The sequence below is a fragment of the Cajanus cajan genome, chromosome 6, assembly GCF_000230855.2.
Source record: "Cajanus cajan strain Asha chromosome 6, NIPB_CcT2T_4, whole genome shotgun sequence".
In the NCBI taxonomy this organism is placed as follows: Eukaryota; Viridiplantae; Streptophyta; class Magnoliopsida; order Fabales; family Fabaceae; genus Cajanus; species Cajanus cajan.
In genome coordinates this window covers 47,455,611-47,479,827 of record NC_138522.1, presented here as the reverse complement: position 1 = coordinate 47,479,827, position 24,217 = coordinate 47,455,611, and the positions used below count along the sequence as shown (strand labels likewise).

The 24,217-nt window shown below is 31.7% G+C and overlaps 2 protein-coding genes across 5 annotated transcripts; both read right to left on the bottom strand.

Moving 5' to 3' along the window:
* Positions 1–8,234: 8,234 nt before the first annotated feature.
* On the bottom strand, positions 8,235–12,035 carry GTF2H2 (general transcription factor II H2). 2 transcript variants are annotated; one of them, XM_029270937.2, is made up of 6 exons: positions 11,893–12,020; positions 11,675–11,708; positions 11,262–11,545; positions 10,598–11,059; positions 10,009–10,384; positions 8,235–8,972 (listed from the first exon to the last, which is right to left on the bottom strand). In XM_029270937.2, exons 3-6 carry the CDS (start codon positions 11,538–11,540, stop codon positions 8,833–8,835), a joined length of 1,257 nt encoding a protein of 418 aa, XP_029126770.1. In that variant the 5' UTR covers positions 11,541–11,545; positions 11,675–11,708; positions 11,893–12,020; the 3' UTR covers positions 8,235–8,832. The 2 variants fall into 2 exon arrangements, with proteins under 2 accessions (XP_029126770.1, XP_020212198.1); XM_020356609.3 differs by lacking the exon at positions 11,675–11,708 and having other exon boundaries at positions 11,893–12,035.
* Positions 12,036–13,854: 1,819 nt separating this feature from the next.
* Positions 13,855–20,706, bottom strand: LOC109795774 (protein ARV 2). 3 transcript variants are annotated; one of them, XM_020355313.3, is made up of 10 exons: positions 20,522–20,706; positions 18,006–18,113; positions 17,798–17,845; positions 17,625–17,714; positions 16,891–16,936; positions 16,684–16,766; positions 16,485–16,579; positions 14,796–14,862; positions 14,590–14,665; positions 13,855–14,234 (listed from the first exon to the last, which is right to left on the bottom strand). In XM_020355313.3, exons 2-10 carry the CDS (start codon positions 18,036–18,038, stop codon positions 14,074–14,076), a joined length of 699 nt encoding a protein of 232 aa, XP_020210902.1. In that variant the 5' UTR covers positions 18,039–18,113; positions 20,522–20,706; the 3' UTR covers positions 13,855–14,073. The 3 variants fall into 3 exon arrangements, with proteins under 3 accessions (XP_020210902.1, XP_020210900.1, XP_082933389.1); XM_020355311.3 differs by having other exon boundaries at positions 17,952–18,113; positions 20,522–20,705; XM_083077263.1 differs by lacking the exon at positions 18,006–18,113 and having other exon boundaries at positions 20,522–20,705.
* Positions 20,707–24,217: the final 3,511 nt, after the last annotated feature.

Sequence of the window (24,217 nt, the reverse complement as noted above, 5' to 3'; positions counted from 1 at the left end):
TTTATATGGGATGGTAAAACATGCTAGCATGTTTCAACCCACTAAAAAGGAGGTCATTCTATCATGTCTTACCTAGCAAAGTAGTTTGAAAATTCTTACCCTAAATCAGAAATCCTAAAACCTAAAATAAAAGTTCAAAAATCAAAATTAATATTACTATATTATATATTTAAATCATATAATAAATTTATACTTTACTAAAAAATAGAAACATAATATAAGAATTTTTTTTAAAGAAATTGATATGTCTTGACCCACCTTTAACCCATTTTTTGACTAATATAAAATGGAACAAATCAAGGTGTGAACACAACAAGTTAGTCAGTTGAAAATCTTAAATTATCTCACAAGAAAAAGGGATTTAGTGAGTTAACTCGTCAAATCTAGCATATTTTATCACCTCTACGGCTAAACCATACTAAATGGACAACGCATCACAAATAATGTCATCAAGTCAATAATTATGGTGCATTATTTTTTTCAAAAGAAATTGAAATTGCAGCAAGCCAGAAGATGATCATAGAAAATTGCAAATGTCATCAACCCTAAAATTGCAAATCAAGCAACCCCTATAAAGTACACAATATTTCCCACCAACAACAGAAAAAGTTGCAACTTAAAAGCCATGTCCCACCAAAGGTAAATGGGGTTTCCATGATTTTGGAGGGCGAAAAATTATGTATTGTTCATGTAAATAAAAGTTTATGCAGAACCAAATGTTTTTGCTCCTTCTTTTTCACAACGTTCAATGGCAAGCAAAAAGATAGATATAGTGAGACAAAAGGTAACAACACACTGCTTAACTTTCTTCGTCTTGCAATTACAGATCAGACTTCGACGACCAAAGAAGAAATGGAGAAGGACATTGTATTTTTTTTTACACGTGTGAAATTAAGAAAAATATACTATATCTTTAGAACCGTGTAAATAAAAAATGCAAGTTTTTTCGTCAAACAATTCATGAATTTCTTCCTTTTTATTCTATAATAAGGAGGGAACCATTTGAGGGCAGAAAATTCAGACACGTGTAGGGGTATAATAAGATGGAGTTATGAATAAATTAAAAGCATCAACAATCTAATTTGATATCGTCTTTCTTAACTCAAAATTTTGAAATGTTATGTGATAAGATAGAGTCTAATATGATGCTTAGAAGATATGCTCATTCTACCCGTAAGAGTTTGACTTAGTGAAAGCGTGAGGATTCTTTAAGGTATAAGATGGTGTACGAGGACATTTCATAAGAAAGGCTTTGGCTTGATTCTTGTGAAAAACATTATCTTGGAACTCTGAAGTTTTCTTTTAACAGTTTTATCAATAATAAAAAAAAAAAGCAACTCATTCTTTGTTTTAACTTCTAAGATGCTGCATCTTTCTTCAATTTTTCCTTTTTTACCTCCTCCAACACTATATTTCTAATGAATATTAACAACATTGTTACAAATGGCTCATTAATTTGTAGTATGTTATTGTGACGGTAATAATGACCAAATTGTATTGGCGTGTAGAGACTACTGGGTCTGTCTAAAATACAGGTAGTTTTTTGAATTAATAATTACAATTTAAAGAAATTTAGTAAAGTTTGAGCTCTTAGCATTCATTGTTCAAAGATAAAGTATCATATTAAAAAATTGAAATTAATAATATAATAATGTAATACTTTCTTTTTTTAAAAAAAAAAAAAGAAGAGAGAGTATAACATAAAAGAAGACAGTAAATGGAGAGTCTTTTTTTGTTTTTGTTTTTGTTTTTAATGAAATTGATAGTAAAAATGAAATAAATGGTAAGTTAAAAGTTATAGGCTCAAATATTATTTCATGTATATAATATTAAAGAAAAACATTATAAATTAATGAGATAAATTAATTATAAGACACTTTTAGTTAGTTTAAATAAACTTATAAGGTAGACAAATAAATCAATTGAAATGACTTGTTAAACACAATGTATAATTAATTAGACAATAACATTAAAGTTAATGTCTCCTAACCAGTAACCACGTAACAAATTATGATACGTAAAAGTACACCCTTCAAGGCTGCAAAAATCAACCCCTTGAGAAAAATATGTTTAAATAACTTCATATTTTATTATATATTTGCATATATTTTAAGTCCCAACTATTGATTTTCAAATTAAGAACTATAATTTTTCATTTTTTCTTCTATTTGTTTTTCTTCCCAGTTTAAACGAGTCAAGTCTTGAAAATGAATATTCTAAAAAAATTACAATATATGGAGATTATTGGCATAGCCAGTGATATTTCTTTTAGTGTTTAATTTGCTTGTTTTTTCCATAGCTATGCTCATCATTAATTATATTATTATATATGTTAACTCGACATTGACGTGATGTTACACTAATAATTATGAATAAAATGACAACTGTCTGTGTGTAGAATTAATTCAATTATCTTTATAGTTAAAATTAAATTTACTTACATACACCCATTAAACATGATGCAATATATGCATTAAGCAAATTAAAATTAAGTATTGATTTCATATATTTTTTTTTTTTATTTTAGCTTTAGACCACTTATTTAATTGACATAACTTTATTGATATTGTTTTTTCTTTTATATATAAACTTTGCTTAAGTTTTAGTCAGAACTGATTCCACGCCTAAAAGCTGGAAAGCAAAGAAAACACAGAAAGAAAAGGCTGTATCTGGTATCATAAAGAATGAAGACTTTATATATACCGTCATAATCTCTTGAAACGAATGAACATGGCTGGTGGGAATTGAAATGAATGCAAGGCAATGCACTAAACATAAAAAGGAAAATTGAGAAGTGTAGGAGCTTGAATTAATAGCCTGCACCATCGTCCATGAATATTTGAGGAGGAAGAAAAATGTATCACTATATGCAACCAAAGCGTGTGCTATATCATTATTATTGTGTCCCACTTTTACATTTTTAATACTATAACTTATGCCACTTACATTGATTCAATGATACAAAACAAGTAACTTTCTCCTGCTCTTATAGTACCCTAGAATCTCTCTCTCTCTCTGATATATATGTAAACACACGCGAGGGAGAAGCGTGCATAAAGGAGGCTGACAAAAGGCACAACTAGTGGGGACTAAAACACAGCAAATCATACAAAGAAAATGATATATGTATATATTATTATATTTAGCTATATATATATATCCATAAACATGATTCACATAATATCCTAAATCTAATAATTAAGAATAAATGTGTTTTTTATTAACCAAATATTATTTTAACTAGCATATATGTGTGTATTTTTTTTTTAATGTAATGAACCTTGTATAATTTAATTCATGTTTCATTGGGGGTCCATGAGAAAAGGGTTTTTATCACTTCTCATGTTAATAATCATAATAATAACAACATACAGTGGATTAAACTTTAAATAGCATGATTAAGTTTCACCCAAAGTGCAGACAAAATGCATTGTGAATCGGGTGATTTGTCGGAGACGTGCTTATTTTTGAATATACTTTAATTTCTCCAGACTGTGATCCATTTTTAATGGCCTCAATTGTATTGTTGATGTGCCTTCCTCAACCACAAATTTCATGTAACATGCCTCTGCCCTTATATATATTTATACATGTCTTTTTATCTCCCCCACACACAAAACAAAAAAGCACACATGTAATGCAATATTCTTGTCACTAAATTTTAACTCTTCTACATACAGTTGGATATGCAGATAAAGTCTCACCATCCTAAATCAGTAACTGAAGCCTCTCAATTGTTTCCTTAGTTCATTTGGCTGTATATGATTTAGAACTCATACTTGAAACCCCTCCTGTCTCTGCAATTCTCTATTTTTCTTTCAATGAATATTAGGGTCCTTGATCAACTCATTTGGTACGTGAGGGAAACGTTGAACAAGTCTCTAAAATTTAGTACCAGCAATTGTTACTCTAGTTTGGTTTTTAATGTTAAAAATGGGAATTTAAGTCTTAACATTAACAATCATAAGTCGACTTAGTCATTAATTTTGATGTGCATCCTACTGTCGACATTAAATCTTGTGAATCTTATTTTAACGAGTAATATTGGAGTTACATCGGTGTAATCATAGTATTTTTCATGGTTGTAAAGCCAAGGGAAAGTTACAACTTCCTAAACACTTCCCTCTCCTCTATTCCAAAATTATTTTTAATTTAAAAGCATGTTCTTATATCTTTTCACATGTGATATTTACGTTTTGTCTTCCTCCGATGTTAAAATCAAATTAAATTTAAGATAATTTTCTCCATAACTATTTATAAATGAAGAAAAGAAGGTACAATGAATTCAACTTCTTGTATAAACAAAATTATGCACTTAACTTTAATAGAAGGGTTTAGGGTTATAAGGTTTATAAGTTGATTTTATCTTGGGAAGAAATTCAACATATTTTACCGTCTCATTTTCTGTACTTGTAAGTGTTTATGAAAAAGAAAATATCCAAAATAAAGTCCTAAAACTATTCAACTTCAAGAAGTTACCTAAGAATAACATGTGGAAATGCTCTTGTATGACATGTTGTTAAGTTTACATGGTTGTGTAACTGCAACATATGCAAAAATTATAATTGGCTGAGATACTCAATTTTGCTATTTAATTTTTAATCTGTTGACATTAAATTTGGTACTTTACAATAATTCACGCACTATTCAACTGACATTAAACTTCCTTGGTTGCCATATGTTGTTAAACACTCATTTAGGCTAGACGAAAAAAGAATACCGTAAAAAAAAATAGTAATACCTTTCGTTCTTGTAATAATGCACAACTCTTTAATGGAAGTTAAAAGGAAAAATATAATCAAACTCTCATTTTCACCATTCATTTTAGAAAACTTTAAAAACTGTGAACAATAAGAAATAAAAATCAAATAAAATCAAACCCAATTTAAATAATCCATAGGCCAATTATGAAAAGTGAAATGTAACTATACCGTATGGAGGCCGACCAGGCCGAACACCCTAGTCTATACCCAAATACGCCGAGTATTCGAGCCCGTGACTGACTGAACCGAGCACCCGAGCTAACCGACCACTAATGAAACGGAACATGTCGGTGTGCTCGGCCTAGGCATGGATTTATACCAAAGTGATTAAGGAAAGATTAATTTACGTAATATGCCGATTTAGTCCCCTAATTTTCCGGGGTCCAGTCTCTAATCACGGCCCAATAAAAAACACTATAAATAGACCCCTTCAAGGTACGTAACTAATTTTTCAACTATCGCATTTAATACGTCGAACACTTACTTGAGCGTTGGAGTGTCTTTGCAAGCACCCCCCTCACTTCGGAATACTTGGAGAAGGACGAGAAGACCTAGATCCCGGACCCGACCCGCTACAACAAAGATAATTGGAGTGTGTATCCTAACACAGGAAGAGTAAGGAAGAGTAAGTATATGTATATGATGCAAGGAGTTTTTATCTGTTATCGTATTGAAACAAATTTAATTTTAAGGTGGAAATTGACATGACAGAGCAGCCTGCGGGATCCGTCAGTTGTTTTACCTCGTTCGATTCACATGATTCAAAAAGCAAAAGAGCACCCTGCGAAATCTTAATTTGATCGTTTAATTATTTTTATGAGACCATTGGGCTGTAATGAAATGCCTTGATAAAGGACCAGTGCGTGACGAGTTCAGCTGAATAAGTCTATCAACCCCACATTTTAACATAATATATCAAAGACTCAAAATTAATATTATTTATAATTAAAATGTAGAATAAAAAGTGTATAAAAATCAAAGTAAAATATATTTAATAATATAAATTTTTAAATAAATAATATTATTATAAATATAATATTATCTATTAAATTAAATAATTTTACACAATTATTTAAAAACATTTTTCAAAAAATTATAGGTCATTAACCAAATTGGGACGGATCCACAAAACTTTAAAATGAAATATGGACTGTCTGACACACTACACCCAAGAAGGTCCTCTCAACTCAAGTGAGCAAGTACGAATTTATCACTCTTAAATTTTAGCATATTATCATGATGCACTTTAAATTAAATGGATTTAGTGGTTATAAATATAAAGATGATAATAGATTAGACTTTAAACATGGACCTTTGATCTAGCCTTTTTAAAGTCTAACATGTTTAATAAAAAAATTAAATTTAAATTTTAAAAAAGTCTATTTATATAAAAAAAATTAAATTCTGTTAAGTCTAATAGACCAATCTATCTATTTATATAATATAATTAAAAAATAATATATATTATTAAAATATAGATAAACAAATAAATTTATAAAATAAAAACAGATTATTAATATTTAAATATTTTTTTATATAATTATTTTTTTTCATTATAGGACCTATGCTTGAATATATATCAACATACATGATTATACGTAAATTATTTCTTCAATAAAAAATGATTCAATTTTTCTCCTATATTTCTTTTAGAATTTAAATTTTAATAATATTAAATAAATTATATTTTAAAAATAATTTCATTAATTTTTAAAAATTAAGTTTATTAACCTAATTAATATTAATAATTTAAATAAATTTTTAAATAAATTAATAGGTCATACCAAACTTTAAAAAGGTCATACTAGACTTATAAAAAAAAATCCATGATAAATAATATATTAGATTTAGACTTTAATTTTATAAGACAAATCTGACCTATATATTTAAAATTTGACCTAATTTATTCTCGTCTCTATATAAGATATATCCTATAATAGGAGAGTTGACCTATAACTCCCAAGTTTGATTTTTGTATATATTAAAATAATATTTGACTAATAAAAATCACACCCTACAAATCAAATTAATCTTTAATTATCAACTTTAGGACATTACATGTATTAAATCCACGAAAAAAAAATGGGTTCATACAACCTTATTAGCTCACTACCCCTAGTGCATGCATTATGCATAATACCTCTTATTCATAGTTGTTTTAGAAGCCACTTTCCAACATTTGAGGTGCATTTGAAAACATGTTATAAGGACACGACATACTTAGTTTATATCATAAATTTTAGGCAAAAATATTATTTTGGTCCCTTATAATATTTTAAATTTTTAATTTAGTCCCACCTTAGTTTTTTATTTCAATTTGGTCCCCAATAAGTTAAATCACTACAATGTCGAACCTTCCGTCCAAATTTCTTAAACGGAGTTAACGGTTAGCCACGTGGATGCCACGTAGATACATAGGTGGCAAGGTCTCATGTCTTCCTCCTCCTCCTTCTTTAATGCATCTAGAACGGCCCGTTCTGAAACCAGAACGGGTCGTTTTGCGTGCACTATTTATGTGTTAATTTCGCATCTAGAACGGGCCATTCCAGATGCAACATGTAACACACAATCATTCTGGATTCAGAACGGGCCGTTCTGAATTCAGAACGGACCGTTCCAGAAAGTGAACGTATGTTCAACAAAATACAGCAACAACTACAAAATGCAGCAATATGATTCAGAGATTGAAAATAAAAATTCATAATATAACATAAATTCAAAGATTGAAATATGGTTCAGAGACTACAAACAAAAATTCATAACATAACATATACTAAGAAAGTTCAAATAAATTACTAAGGGGGGTTATAAAACCATGTCGATTCGTCCTTAACTGTATAGTGCCGATTTGGTACGACTAACAATGAAATAAAACCTGTCACCATTGACCTTAGTATCCTTAGTGATATACTGCATTGCATAACAAGTATTATAATTAATACTTCTAGAAGTTTTTATATCCTGCAATTGGTCCAGAAATGGTGTATAGCCTAAATGTTTAGCAATTGAAATTATTAATCCCCATTGACAATATTATCAAATTTAGTATTTGAAATATTTTGTACCTTGGACTTTTTTTCCTTGAACAATTCATAATCGTGATTTAGAATCACTGGCGTAAACTATAATCATTGACCGTTTAGGGTTGGTGTTCTGGGACCAGAACGGGCCGTTCCAGATGCATTAAAGGAGGAGGAGAACATGGGACCTTGCCACCTATGCATCTACGTGGCATCCACGTGGCCAATAGTTAACTAGATTTAAGAAATTTGGACGGAAGGTTCGACATTACAGTAATTTAACTTATTGGGGACCAAATTGAAACAAAAAATTAAGATAGGACTGAATTGAAAATTTAAAATATTATAAGGGACCAAAATAGTATTTTGACCTAAATTTTATTACAAATCTGTCGAAATAACGGGGAAAAAACTTATACAAGTCATAAGATCTAACAAACTTCCAAGAAACTTTTTCAAATGGCCCCTCCAAAGAGAATGCGTAACTTTCTCTGAATATCAAATATTCTGCTCAAATATATTTCCTACACAAGTTTAGGGTTTAGGGTTTTACACGCAACAAATTATCTAAAGATCCTATCATGGTAATGAAAAATGTTTAGCTTAAGTTAGAAGTTCGCAACAGTAATTGCTAAAAGCAAAACATACGTAAATATCTCCACACAATGCTAGCAATGGTAATTTAATGACCAAAATTTATCTGCCAGCTAGAATGGTGGTCATCCCACTGATTAAAAAAAAATACAATGGAGACATTTTACATGTGCCTTAATTTGCAGCAAAGAACAAAGGAAAATAATTGGAAGTTGTTGGTATAATCTCACCCTTGTATAAATAATACCACTTCTGTAGTCTGGCCTGCAAAGCATTTACTGTTCAAGGGTTGGAATCAATGAGCAGATGATAATGTTAGTCAGTCACTTGGCACTGGAACTTATTCATGGGTCCAGTAGGAGGATGTAGTATAGCAATATGAGGGAGACAATGTAGAGACACATTTAGATGACAATTTTAAGTCGCAGGCAGAAGATTTGCAATCATTAGGAAGCTCAAGCAGTTACAGACTTAGAATGCCTGGAACTCTCACAGCCTGGGCAGTTATGTAAGCTCTCATGAATGTAGATGTCACAATCAAGGCAGAATTGTTGTTTGCATTTTGGGCAAATGACAGAAAGTCCAGGCTTGTTTCCTGTGTCACAACAAGTCAATGGAGGGGTGTTAAGGAAAATTGAGCAAAAACATATTCTATATGCAATACTATTTGGAAGAGAAGTCAAATGACAAGGTATTTTACAGCATTAACTGTACAACCGAAGATTTTAAGCAGTGGGCTTATGCAAGTAAAAACCTATCAATATCACATAATGCTTAAATACCTTTAACCAAAAGAAGTCAACATTTTGTCATATACTCATGACATATGACCACAACCACTTAAAGTCACGTTCCTTAAAATTTCAACTTCTTTGGTAGTTGTAATTAGCATGCCTAAAGCATAGAAGTTGTTATTAGAATTCAACATTGTCCATAATCCGCATGTTCCTAAACAGCCATATAAGCATCATCACGATCAAAGAAAGTTGAGGCTTTTATGTCAGGTAAAAAGTCATTCCCTATTATCATGCACATTATATTATAGTTGATAGAATTATACTAGCATTAAGACACATTGTATCAAGAACATATTGCAGAATAAGTAGTCAGACTGCCATTTAAAAAACTTAAGCCACCACAGTCAGAACTCTACAGTTCATTTATGTTGCAACTTTCAAAGCTCTAGGTGATTAACAAGGATGTTTAACATAGATAAGATATTTTCTCTTTGCCTGCAGAGGCTGCACAATGAAAGTAGTATTGAATTTTCAAGACTTGAATGTGTATTGTACATTGAAAGCCAACTGCATCTCTCAAAAATACTATTGCTAATCTCTTTTACTATGGTTAGATCCTTTTAGGGTTTAGGGTTTAGATATAATAATACATGAACAAACCAGCAAACCAGGTTACAACATGAGACCTGAAACAACTTCTGTTATCAATTTATGAACATTTTTAAAATCTGGAAGATATAATCTCAGTACATAACTTGAGAAATTACAGATATTTTTGCTATCTTTACCATTATTTCACCTTTAGAGCAGCATGATGAGTCTATATCTGATATATGTTCGCCAACATGGTAAAATTGTACAACACCAAAATTGGAAATGTAGGAAGAAACTTACCCTGACTATTAAGACTTTGTTGACAACCAAAACAAGTGTTGGAAAAACTGAAGCTTGGATCATTTTGAGATGACGGAGAGACCTCATCAAACATTACTATAGGAAATAGATGATGATATGATCTTGCCAAATGGGGTGAAGAAATAAGGGTCAATCCACAGATACGACATTCAGTGGGAAGCTCACAGACACGAACTTTGCATCTTGGACAAGTGTATCCCCCTCCGGTCTTGGCCTCTTCATGACATGTACATATTGCGACAGAGCCCTCAGCTGATCGCTGTGGGAAACCCATCTTAATTAAATTAGCTGTAGCATACTCTGCTATTGCTGGAGGAGGTGGTGCATGCTCTAGGATTAACTCTTTAAAGTGGGACTGCACGAGATGTATATAAATATATGAATGTGTACATTCATGAATTTACAAACATTTAAAAAATGAAAATAAATTCCACACTGATCAGCAATATTATAAGTACTTGATTAAACTAAGGCTGCTTGACTATAAAAACTCAAATCACTTTTATAGAGGACACTTATTTGTGTTTGTACTACACTACATGGGTTCCACCAATTTCAACAAACTAACCTCATCTAGTGCAACAGAATAAGTCCCTCCGGTTTCCTGGCAGAGATGTTTGCATACAAACATTTCAGCAGCAAGACCAATGACTGAGCACCTTATTTTACTCTTTTTGCATTTCTGGATGGTTTCCATGAGATCACCAGGATCGCATGTACTTAGAGCTGAATATAAGACCAGAACTTCTCGATGACCATATGATGGGATTTGATTTAGATATCCAAGAACAAGCTCCAGTGCATTTTGTAAGGAGGCATCACCTGAGCATTCCAGTTTACCCATCAAAGCTTTAATGTGAGACTCAGGACTGCCACCAAGTTCTGTTAAACAATGAGCAATCCCATCTTTTATAGTCACCAGACCAACATGACTAAGTGGATTCTGATCAAAAAATTCCCTGATAAATGCCTCAACCTGTTTCCCAATCACAGCCATCCTACTAGGTCGAAAGTCTCTCTCTGAAGCTGCCTTCACATGATAACAGAAACTGGGTTATATTCAAGGAAAAGAGATTAAAAGGATATACATATAGGAGAAGAAATTCAACTTTCAAAATTTTCATTGACAGTGTTTCTATCATGATCACCAGATCCTCCAATTTTCTAGTAAATAAAAACCATTGCTCAATGTCATGTATCTCAGAACTCAGAAGTTACAATCAAGTAAATACCTTGGAGAGGTCAACGACAATGTACAGGTATCGTATAAGCCCCTTCTGAATCCGTGCAGTAGCTGCTTTGGAAGCAAGATTACGAAGGCGCCTGCGGTACTGAGCATGGTAAATGGCTGTATTATCTATGGGGCGAAGAAGTCCAGATTCATCCTCTTGCAAAGCCTCCCACGACCTATCTTCTGCATAAGTTCTCTCCCAGGCTTCAAGGTCTCCACCCTCATCCTCATCATCATCCTCCGCGTCTCCATTAACCGGTCTTTCAGCAGCATTACTCATAATTTCTAGACCAAAACGACGCAACAGTCAATAAACCAAGGGCAGCATAGTATTGATCAAAGAAATTCCGTATTTTTTTTTCATTCTATACAATTACACTCTATAAAGAGGGCATGAAAGAAACAACATAATACAGTGTAGGTTACAATCCGCTCCAACTCCGTGTTTCTGTTTAAAAAATAAGTAAATTGAAGATTGAAGCGTCCAAGTTTGATCGTAATAAATGAGAAGTAATTGCAAGGTGATTTATGCGAATCGAAGGTGTTATTATTGAAATCCGAAACTAGAAACGGCATTTACAATCATTGAAAAGGAAATGAATCTGAAGAGCTCGAGTAATCGAAAAATTTACCTCAAATAAACAACAGCAATGGTTTCGAACAAAAACTCCACTACAGTATCTTTACTCTACAAAATACAAATCCTCTCACTGCTCGCTCTCGCACTCTGACTCGTTATTCATTACAAACTCCACTATGCCTTTAGTTTTAAAACACCTGATTTGGGCTTCTTTAATTCTTTTGGGCTTTCTTTTATTTGAAATACAACATTTCCTAAATTTTTCTTATTTCTTTTTCCTTTTTATAATCACTGTCAAACTAAAATATTAGTAATACAGTACCAGCAAAAAAAAAATATCAGCTTGAATTTGAATGGCAATATTACGTAATGAATTTTATAAATTTAAATATTAATTAAAGTGAGAATTTTATAAAATTACGTTTTAAAGTGACCTGTACAATCTCAAGGACAAGAACCAATAAAGAACTTTTATCTGTTTTCCTTTGTAGGAGCTTCAATAAAACTCAAAATGTAATGGACTAAAATTGGATTAGAGTCATTTCTTGGGAAAAATGAAAAGATTACAGTTTCTTAAAATACTGATTTTGACGTAAAAATAATCCTCGTTTTATAATTTTATAATAACAACAATAGAAACATTCACATCAAAATAAACTTATTTTAATGTAAAAAAAAAATTGATAAAAATACTTTTTCATATCATTTTTAAATTTTGAAAAACTTACTTGGTATAAAAAATTTAAAAGATTAAATTAATGTAAAATAAATCTTTAAAAGAATTTTAAGAAAAAATCTTAAAATACTTGGGCTATGTTTAATAAAAAAACTGAAAAATCTTGGGGTCAGCTATCCCACTCTTTGAGGTGCCTCTAACGTAGCGAGGAGATTAGTCACTGCTGTCGGTGGTGGATACTCCAAGAACGAATAAAAAAAAAAAAAACTGAAATTAACTACAAATTCAAGAATTAACCTTTTACTAAGATTTTATTTGAAATCTGATAGGCTTATTAAATTAAAAATATTTATTGAAACTAACTGTCAAATTAGTTAATAAATGTAAAATAATATAAAAAAGTATGACATATTTTTCGTAAATTTTTAATTTGAAAAAAAAGTATTTTTTTTAAGTAATCCTAGTTGTATATATTTTTTTAATTATTTTCGAACTCTCATCCTTTTCCAAACTCTTAAATTTTGTTGGTTTAAAATTATCTCATTATATTCTTGAAAATACATGGATAGGGGATGTATTTTTTTTTCATATTTGTTACAAGATTAAAATTTTCATTTTCGAACATGGAACATTCCTAACAAAAATTACTTTTTACATTCCCATGATTTTATTGCAAAAAAAAAAAGAAAGAAAGCAAGTTGATTGCTATATCATGAGAATAACATTATGATTTATACTCTTTTTAACTTCCTCCACACCCCACTTTCACAAAAAAAAAAAAAAAAAATTCACAACACTAATCAACGTATGTATATATATATATATATATATATATATATATATATATATATATATATATATATGTGTATATATATTTATTTATTTATTTATTTAAATGCCAAGAAATGTTATTCCTGTCAATATTCCTAAGAATAGAAATTGATAACTAAAACTAACTCCCATCTAATTTTGTTTATCAATCAAATATTTTATTGAAAATTAAAAATAAATAATATAAATAATGTAATAATTGAGATAAAAAAAGTATAACATTAAAGGAAAAACTTTATTAAAATAAATCATGTAACATTAAATAAAAGTAGTAAACGAGAAATTTTATCAAGTATTGAAAGCAAAAATTTAACAAAAACAACTGCAAGCTCAAAATGTTATTTCAAATAATGTTTGAAAAAACTTTATTCAAACTTATAAACTAGTGATAAATTAAAAATTTATTGTATAACATTCCTAGTCCTGAAATGTTCACAAATGACAGGAATAACAAGTTGCGCTAAAAGACAAGGGCGCCTGGCCGGGTTATGAAGTGATCAAGGAAAGTTGATCGAAATTTGGACGACTTTTTGTCTAGCTTCACCATCATTCGCATACTATGTAAAAGACTAAATTTAACAAGCATCATAACAATGTTTAGAAGCACGCTACAAGTGTTAGAGCTTCAAATTAAATTTAAGAAAAAAATGTCAAGGAGCATATATACAGTTCAGAAACACTTGCCCTGAAATTTTACTGCAAATACATTAGCAAGAGAATGCAAAATTAAGTCATGCTGGCTTTAATGAATGAGCATTGCATTTGGCTCCAATCATGCATTAATTGCCCCAACAATATGAGCTCCGGTATCCGAGTGACACAAAATTTTATAGCATATGCACTGACGCAGGTCCAAACACATTGACTCATAGTTAACTCAGTCATCACTAGTTGCCAAAAAAACATTCATCAGAGCTCAGCAAGAAGCATTATGATCATATTCAAAATACTAGCAGCAACACTAAAGTCAATTTTTCAAAATAGTGACAAATGCAGCTAAGCAAATGTTGGCACTTTAACAGAAGTAAATGCAGTTTTGATCATGTGGACGTACGTGCAGATCATAAACATAGGAAAGGAAATTATATTTGCATCATACAACTACATCTATACTACCGCATGCAATCAATTGCCTGAATAAGTAGTTGGATTGACAATCTAAATGATATAATCAATCCCATGTTATGTGAAACGCTGATGTAATACAGACTTTTCCATGGATTCAGCAACATGATTACTAACCTTTCAATGCCACAGCATTCGATGATAAACAAAACAATTCAATGATGAAGATCACAGAAGATGGAAACTCCCAGACCTATAGTAAGGACACATACTTCATAGTTAAGATATATATTGCATTTAATAACGTCATAGACATTAGACAGACACACGATCAACAATAAAGTTGAAAAAACCAACTTAGATTTCTTCATTGCAAATATTACCATCATGGCAACAAGAAAAATCTTGAAGTAACTTGAAATCATGAGCATAAGCAAAAGGTCATTGCACCTGCATTGATTAGTGATTTAAGCAGAACTGCTGAAGTGATCATGGTGGTCCAGAAACACCAAACTAATATGGTAGAAAAATATAATAACTATAAATAACAAAATCATAAATGCTTCCATGAAGTTAAGATGAGCATATATAGTCCCATATTCTATCATGAATTATCTTTTTTCATCCCATTAATTACATATTTAGATGGATTAAAAGATAAAACTTGATAGCATAATATTAGGCATTAATTACATATTTAAATGGAAGGATTGGACATATTTACATAGATTAAAAGATAAAATTTGTTGTCCATTGCTTCAAGTATTTGAAGAGACAAGCATAGATAATTTGGGAGTCTTTTAAGACAGTCATTAAAGAGATTTTCTATTGGAGGCACAGAAAATGCTTACGGGCAACTTGCAGCATTGAAGCAAATAGATAGGTTGGATGGAAGAACTTGTCCAGCAACCAACAATTTGAAATGTAATGGCCAAAACCAATGAAGTGCCAGAGAAATCAGTTTTGAGGTTCTTAATGAATAGAATTACGTTACCAAAAGAAAGATAAGAACTCATGATCCTCAAACCATATAACCAGTGGCCAGAACCAGAAGAGCTGAAAATGAAACTTACGGAGAGAGTATAGGCTTAGTTTTAGAAATAAATTTGAAGGGCTCTGCTTCTGTTATGGAGTAATATGCAAATGGAGATATGATTATAGATCAGTTCAAAAAGTCAGGTTTGCGGCATGAACATTTGGTGTTTTCTCAATCAACAATTACTGTTTTTTGGATAACCCACTTAATTCAGGTGTGACCCAAACCCAAGAACCACAACCTGACCCAAATCCAAGTGTTAAATTGATGGGATTTTCTCTGTATCTGGTTTGAGCTCTAATGCAAGCAGTACACCAAATTCATAGTTTAGAAATAGGAGAAAACAACATCTATTTTACAAAGAGTATGTCAGGAGAGAATAGAGACATTGTTTTCAATGTGGTCAACAATTTGGGCCATTCAATGGGCATCATGAAAGGTGGTTTTAGGAAAGCTTATTTTGGAGGAAGATGATGAAGGGGAAGAAAAAAGAAAATTTGAAAGGGTTGAACTGATAGAACCAAATTCAAATGCTAATCTGCAAAGGACAGATTTCTTCTTTCAGTTTTGATAACAAGGCTGCTTAAGTACCAAAAGGCATTGATTGACCAAAGTCTAAATTCGCTAGTTATAACTCTGTACTGGGAAGTTACAAAGCAGCCACTTTTATATTAATTTCAGATTAGGCAGTTATATGATATGGTGTGATAATTATAGTGATATATATAGGTTGTGTGACAGACTTATAGAAAGTAACTAAAGTGTCAAATTGTTATTTCTGGTGTTTCTATGTTCATACTAATCTACTTGTCATATCTAGTCCTATAAAAAGAAACACACCCCCTGAAAAAATCTTGAGTGCAAAATTTTGATAGCATGAGATTCCTAATGGACAATTTTGTTACTAAATCTTTCTTCAACCTGCTAAAATAACAGATTGCTATCTTTTTTTGTAAAATTAAATGGAAAGTGCGTTAACTAATTGTCCCTTTCCTCATTACAACTATGGTATGACAAATAAATAAAAAATATATACCTGGAGAGGGTGATTGGGACATGAAAAAATGTCTTAACCATAAAGAAGAAAGTCAATAGAAACATAAAGTTCCCAAATATAACATCCATCAGCACCTGACAATGAAAGCCATAAAACATTCATCACAATTGGCACAAAAATCCATACTAAGTAATTTGAGTAAAAGAATGATTTTAATATAGACATCTGAATTCTGAACCTTCCAGCATATTGATAATAAAGAAGAGAAGCTCGTTGATGAACCCAATTTTCCCTTGCTGCCTTCCAAGATCAAAAATCTGTCTTCAACAAACGGAAAAGTCCTCAATTGTGATATATGGTTTTGTAAACCAAAAGCTAGAATTTACGATTTTATGCTCCTTAAGCATTAAAATAAAAAGAAAAATATCCACAAAAGAATGCATACAAGCTTCAAAAAGAAGAAAAATGACAGCCGATTTCCAGAGTAGTCCCTGCAAAGTTATAAAAAAGTATTTGCCAGTTAGTGTTGGTAAAGGTATAAATGAATCAATAAGATGTACAAGTGAAAAATTGATGAAAAATTGGATTTGATTATTCTAAGCATTACACATGCCATATGTTAAAATGAATTTTTTTTAGTAAGAGATGTCTTATTAGAATAATTTTTTTTTTTTGTGAATACTTATTTTAAATTTGCATTCCCCTACCGAACCATGCATATTATTCAAGTTCTACCTGATCATAAAACCAAAACAAATATCTTGTGTGCACCGACAGGGCCAAAATGCAAGTAGCAATAGAAAAAAATATATCAATTTGTTTATTTAAATACCCAAAATCTATTGATGAGATATTTTTCATATAAAGTTTAAGAATACACAAAAGTGACAATGTAAAACCTGTTGAAGATTCTAATATCCAGTTCAAAATTCAGAATGCTTCATGCTTGCTATTATCAGACAATAAAATGACAACTGCTACCAATAACACTAATGTCAGCAATGATGCCGACTGAAATAATGAGATTGGCAATATTCAAAAAAGAGAGAAGTCATAATTACAATACTCAACTGTTAAAAAAAAATAGTGCTCACCAAGGATACATAAAAACAACACACACGATGACTTAATTATACAGGATGGAGGTGTAGGAGGAATAATGTAGGATCTCAACCATACCTGAAACTTGATTGTTTCTTGATTGATGACATTGTGGAGAAGATGTCTATAGGCCTTGAGCTTGTGAAGTATCAAATCAATTACAAGAATCTACAAAGGGGAATCAGGTTAATCTCAAGACAAAAAATTAAGGTTTCAACTTATAAACTAGTGACATAAGGGAGTATGGGCACCATGATTTCACATTCAATATATTCATCTGCCACAGCCTTGCAGCTCTCCTATGACACAAGGATCGGGAAATCAGTTCATTAATTGGGAAATTCAAGACCAAATAGAATGAATGATCATGAGTTTCATTTTATTTTTCCTATAAAGAAGGCCTACACATTTCATCAAGCGAATGTTGCCTGGAGAATACTGCACGTAAAGTGTTCTTACTGGAAACCCACACTGAATGCATCTGTAACCCATTGGTGATGAAATTACAATTCAGATTCAATCAAAATTGCACCTTCATAATTGCCAGCATCCAGAGACACTCAACTTCTACAAAAAAGAGACAAAGGAACCTAAAGTGTGAACACACAACAAGAATGCTGAGATGGAAAATGTATGAAAATTAAAAGTTTGAGTGTTGAGGTGTTATATGACCCTTTTCTTCTTCTGAATTGGTTTGTTACTGTTAAAGCTATTTTGAAGCTAACATGCTTTTAAATCATAACTTAAGAGTCAGCAAGAACAGGTATTGACGATGCATGTCTGCCTCCCTTCAATTTTTCTTATCAGTGTGTGTGAAATCATTTGTTACAAATTTAATTAAGTGAACCTGTCAAGTCAGGACCATATTATTTCCATTCTTTGACTATGATTACATTTAAATGGATTTTAGGGCCTAGTGTGTGATGGATAAATCAAGTTATAACAAAAAGGGTTTCAAGAGAAAAATAGTTGTTCAGGCCCTTTTTAGAAAGGTCTTGTCTTCTATCTGTCTGGGTTAAGTGACCACAAACAGTCAACTTGATACAAATTCTGTCCGTCTATTTCTGTATGAAAAATAAAATAAGCCTTTTTAAATTTCTTTGGTAACCTTTATTTTGTTCTAGGATTTCTTAAACAAATATCAGGTACCCATAATACTGAAATTAAATGATGAATTATTGTAGGAGAAATTTTGTTTCTTTTAAAATGTATGTTAGGAAATGTTCAAAACTCAAAAGGCTGCCCCTAGTTTAATTATGGAGAGGAATGGTTTTATTTATGGTTTCAGGAAAAAATCTGGTACTCTATTCTTAACATTGGAGTATGCAATTGCTTAATGCTCAAAAGTTTTCTCTTACATTTTTTTCAACATTTTAATGTAAAAAGGCTCGTGAGAGGGTAGTCTTGGCACAATGGTAAGATTGTTGCCTCGTGACTTTGAAGTCACAGGTTCAAGTCTTGGAAACAGTCTCTCCACTGGCAGGAGTAAGGCTGTGTCTATCCTCCCCAAACCCCACTAGGTGGACAGTCTTGTGGACTGGGGCACCCTTTAATTTAAATGGCATTCAATGACCACACTTGCAATTGTGTCTGTTATGAGCTTAATGTATGATTAAATTTTTCTCCTACTATTCTGTTTCCAGGTGCCAAAGTTTTGTTCAAGAGATAACTCATTAGTTGTCAAGGAAATCTTAGGTGTTACAGAGTATGCTCTATATGCTTGCTCTTATGGTTGTTTTGGTTCATGCTAGTAAAAATGATTGAAATATTTGATTCTTTGGCTATGCATATAGAGAAGACTTTGTTAGAAAATACAAAACTCACTTCAATAATCTCTACACCTTGAAAGGAATTAGTTTTCGACTATTAGTTAGAGGGCATCCTTGGAACAAACCAAAAGAAATAAAAGGGAAACCAATATCTAGAATTTTATTTTGTACCATTCTTTCCTTTGAAGTTTCTTGACAAACTTGATATCTCTATAAGCATTCTTATGTAAATATAGCTAGCATTAAAGATGTCAGATGCTACGAATTTATACCAGCATGCTAGAAGTCCAATGGAGCCTTTTTTTTTCTTTTTTCTTTTTTATGAACATGTCTTTGTAAATAGGGTGATAAATTTTTCTTCAAAGGAATGTTAATTGAGTTGCAAATTAACTCTCAGAACAGCCAAACAAAAATGTATAGCAGCATGCTAGAAGTCCATTTGAGCCTCGCTTCTTTTTTTTTTCTTTTATGAACATCTCTTTATAAATAGGGTGTTGATTTTCCTTTCAAGGAAGTTAATTAGGTTGCAAATTAACTCTAAAAACAACCAAAAAAGAATGCATGCACATAGTCAAGTTCATCAACACCATGATAACAAATTCATATTACATGCATCATCACAGTTCACTCAGCCCATAAGTAAAGAAACAAACTCTGAGAAGAACCAACACGAGAGAGATTAGCCCAAAATGAGACCTATTCCTGCAGTCCAAATCACAACCACTAAGCACTAAACAGAAAAAACAAACTAATTCCCCACTTGTTCAAGCAACAAACACCACACAAGCTTTTATATAACAAAATATAACTCCAGCAGTCGCAATGGACTTGAACAGCGTGTGGGAATCCAAATTCCGTGCATAAAACTGGATGCAGTATAGATTTCAAGCCAATGTCATGTGAAGGTAAGATTAACCGCACGGAATTTTGTCATGCCGGAATATTAATTAACAACAGTAGGTTACAATCCGAATAAGTCCAATATATCCGATACCAAAAAATAAAAACAAAAGGCGATTGAAATGTCATTTTTCATCGTAAACGATGACAAATAATTAGAAGCTGATTCACGCGATCCAGAACCGTAGGTGTTAGTTATTATTTAAAGTCCAGTACTTATGGCATTACAATCATTGAAAAGAAAATGAATCAGAAGAGTGCAAGTTTAGGCATTGAATAGAAGGCACCACTTAGTTTACAAATTACCTCGAATGAACACAATTGCGTAGGCAGAAATGACTTCAAATTGTGTCACAGATAGTGAATCGGAAGAAAACTTCAACTACTGAGAGTGCCTCTCGCCTACTGCAACTCTACCCTCCAAATCCTCTCAAAGCTCGCAACGCGACATGCCGAAGCTGTCTCTATTTTGTTTCTGAAACCCCGGGAATTGTTGGGCTTCTTTTGGGCTTTTCATTTCAAATACAAGATCCCAAAATTACAAAAAAATATAAAATTCGTTACAGTAATATTTTTTTTGGTTACACAAATTACAAATTAAACATATAGAATAATTAATAGTATAATTTAGCTTTTTTTAATATCAAAAATATATTTTCCTTTCTTAATAAAAAATAAATTATTTTCTAAAAAATCATTGTGAATTTTTAGTCTATAATAAACAATGATCATTTTAAATTTCAAGATGTAATTTTAAATATTTTTTTACTTAATCAAAACATAAAGTCAAGGCGTAATTTTAAATATTTTTTACTTAATCAAAACATAAAGTTTGTCATATTCATTTACATAAAAATTAAATTATCAAACTCGACCAATATTTATTAAAATGCTCAATTTGATCTATAAATTTTTAAAAATAATACAATACACTCCTTTGTTAAAATTTTCAACACTGATCTCTCTAAAAAGTTTGATACATCAATCCTTTCTCCACACTAAATTGTTAAGCACAAATTTTACAAAATAACACACTATCCCATTCTCTCTCTTTTTTTTTTTTTTAGGTATTCCTAATCATGCCATAGTACTTAAAAAGATAATTTTCTACTGCAATTCAATTTTAAATATGCACGGAAATCATCTATAACAGCGAAATTAACTAAACACAACCCACCGTAGCACAATCCAATGCGTGCAAAATATAACTTTAGTTACATTTTGATCAGTTGGTAGTAGCAACTCAGTAAACCAAAAGGCAAAATAAGATTCAAGTTGAAGTTTATGGTTGAAGCATCGAGTTGGCTTTGTACAATACATTGTTTGATATATCTCTTGCTTTGCTAGTAAAGATAAAACATTGTTGCCCTGCTTGTGAGAAGTGAGAAGTAACCAACTACAGTGGTCACTTTCTTTAATGCAATGGATAGAAGACATAACCAATGACTATGTTCTGGTTCGTAAATCTATTTTATAAGGTTAAATTAAACTTAAATTTACTTTTTTAAAATATGTATCACCATTGTAATCTTTCTTGCTCAAATAAAAAATGTGGCATGTTACATGCTGAATGTGTCATTATTGGTATAATCGTTTTGGAGTTATAATTTTCTTGTGCTCATAAATATTTGCATCATAGATGTTCATATTAAGCAACAACACAGTTTCAACCGTCACTTTGTCTTTATTGATCTGCTGCGTTTGGGAAAAGTCAATCCACCACTTTTGTGCAGACAAAGAAACGAATAACCCAAACTAAAACACGAAAGTTACGCAAAGTTAAGAATCGTATATGGGCCCAATTATTGATATTGAATTGGGCCTCCCCATTGGGTTCCTGGGTCCACGCTATTCAGCATAGTAGTATTTTATGTAGAACAAGACAAACAAGAAAAGGAGAGAAGAAAAAGTATTGCAGAATCTAAGCATCAAAGTGGAGTGTGGTCTAGAGCATCAAACAGGAACAAGATTGTGTTCCAAACTAAAATTTTAATCACTAATTTTTATTTTTTTAAAAAACATCCCCACCACTTATTTATCTTAAGAATACTACTATATTAACCACTAGTGGCCGAAATATTGTTCAGACCAATGTAAATAAACTACATAAGCTATACTTTGGGAAGGGATTAAGAGAGAATCTCTAATCCCTAATAAAGTTCTGCAATGCATAATCTTTTGCATCGGAAATTGTCAGAGATTCCACCCACCGATCTGTGACATGTGTGTGGCTTTAGGACATTATGAGAACAAGTGAGAAAGAAACTCATCTAATGCCAATGCAATGCTTTGATCTTCCTAAACTCAATGATCAAAAACTCCCAAATGATGTCACTTTCTTTTCTTTCCCTCCATTCCTAGTCAGTGGTCAGAGAAATTCCAATCTGTTTTTGGTACAACATGAAAACCCTCTTGTGGTGGGTCACCTACTACCTATACCATGATGAAGATAAAGTGGGCCAACCCTACCAAAAAATCACTTGTCATTCAAATGCTCTTAAGGTATTTCAGTACCAAAAGCTAATTAAAGTAAATTTGTAGCTTCAAGTTTCAACATCCTAATCAATGTAGTGAGCACTCAGCAGTGATGGTACACACTCCTTAAAGTAGCTCACACAATTACCATTATAATTATAATTACAATATACTTTGTTTAAGTAACACTCCAGGCATTACTTCCTCCAAAACAAGCCCCAGCCAAAAGAAAACAACCAAATTTTCCTCTTAAAAAAAGGGTATACAACTTTTCATCCCATATTTTTTGGTTTGCTAGGAGAAGCACAAAGCATATAGTATTGATCAATTAGTTAATAATTAACCATGATAGGTACCCCAAATTAATAACATTCCCCGATGCATTCTCAGTTCCCACCTCCTCCACTTTGTCCTCCTCCCAACAACTTCAGATGAGAAAGTTTGACATCCTAATATTATTTGGACCCTTTTGCTTGCCAACTTGGAGAGACAGTGAGAGAGAGAGAGATCATGTCACAAGAAGCTAAACATGTGTCGTGATTTGCGCGTAGAGCCATTGGATTCTTAAAAAAAATTGTGGGTTTTAACAAACATTTGACCAATTTTGTTAACAGTGTCTTGATCAGAATTTTAATTCTGTACAACACATGTACATTTTCCTTTTAATAATTCAACACAACTTAACTCTAATGTTTCTTTGTATGATGAGTATGATGAGTGTGTATATATGGTGGTGGGGAAGGGTGCTTATTTTCTTGGACCCGGGAGAATAATTTTACTTTAATTTGTTTTATTCTCTCCTTCTCCCATTTATACAAATCAGCTTTATTCTATTACCATCAAGGGAAAGAGAGAAAAAAACATGAAGGAAAGAAGTAAAAGGTGGAGTGATAACAAATGTAGGAGGGTATCAAAGAATAAGAATTTCTTTAATTTGGTTTTGAAAAATGGGGGGGAAAAAGAAGAAAAAAACCTCCACTGAGAGATAAAAGGCAAATATTATTGGAATATTTCATCTTTCCTTAGATCTGGGGCATCATCGATATATCTAGTGGCCATGAAAGTGTTTGCCAAATGTGAGATATATTCTCATACATGGTTCGGAGAATATTTTGCTTTACAATGTATTTGTGAGTTGTGACTACACAATATATATACACTAGTGTTAGAATTAGTGAAAACCACAGAAAGTTTTTGATTAGGTTTGATCTCTATAATGCAAGAGATTTTCTATTGAATATGACGTGGGTAATGTGTCTTTTACCACCTTGGTTTGTCCTTAAAGAAAATAAGAAATGTGGTCAAACTTGGATCAGCAAAAAGCCCTTGCTTTTCCACCTCTCTTTCTTTCAGAAAGAACCAACTACCACCAAGCACTGCCTCTGCGGGGGCAATAATGCCTCTCTCCATTCATCAATCATACTAACAACATTTTTTTTCCCCAATATTTTTCACGTACTATTTCAAAATTAAAAATTATAACTTCCGCTGGAACATTTGATAATGCACACAAAATTCAATATAATT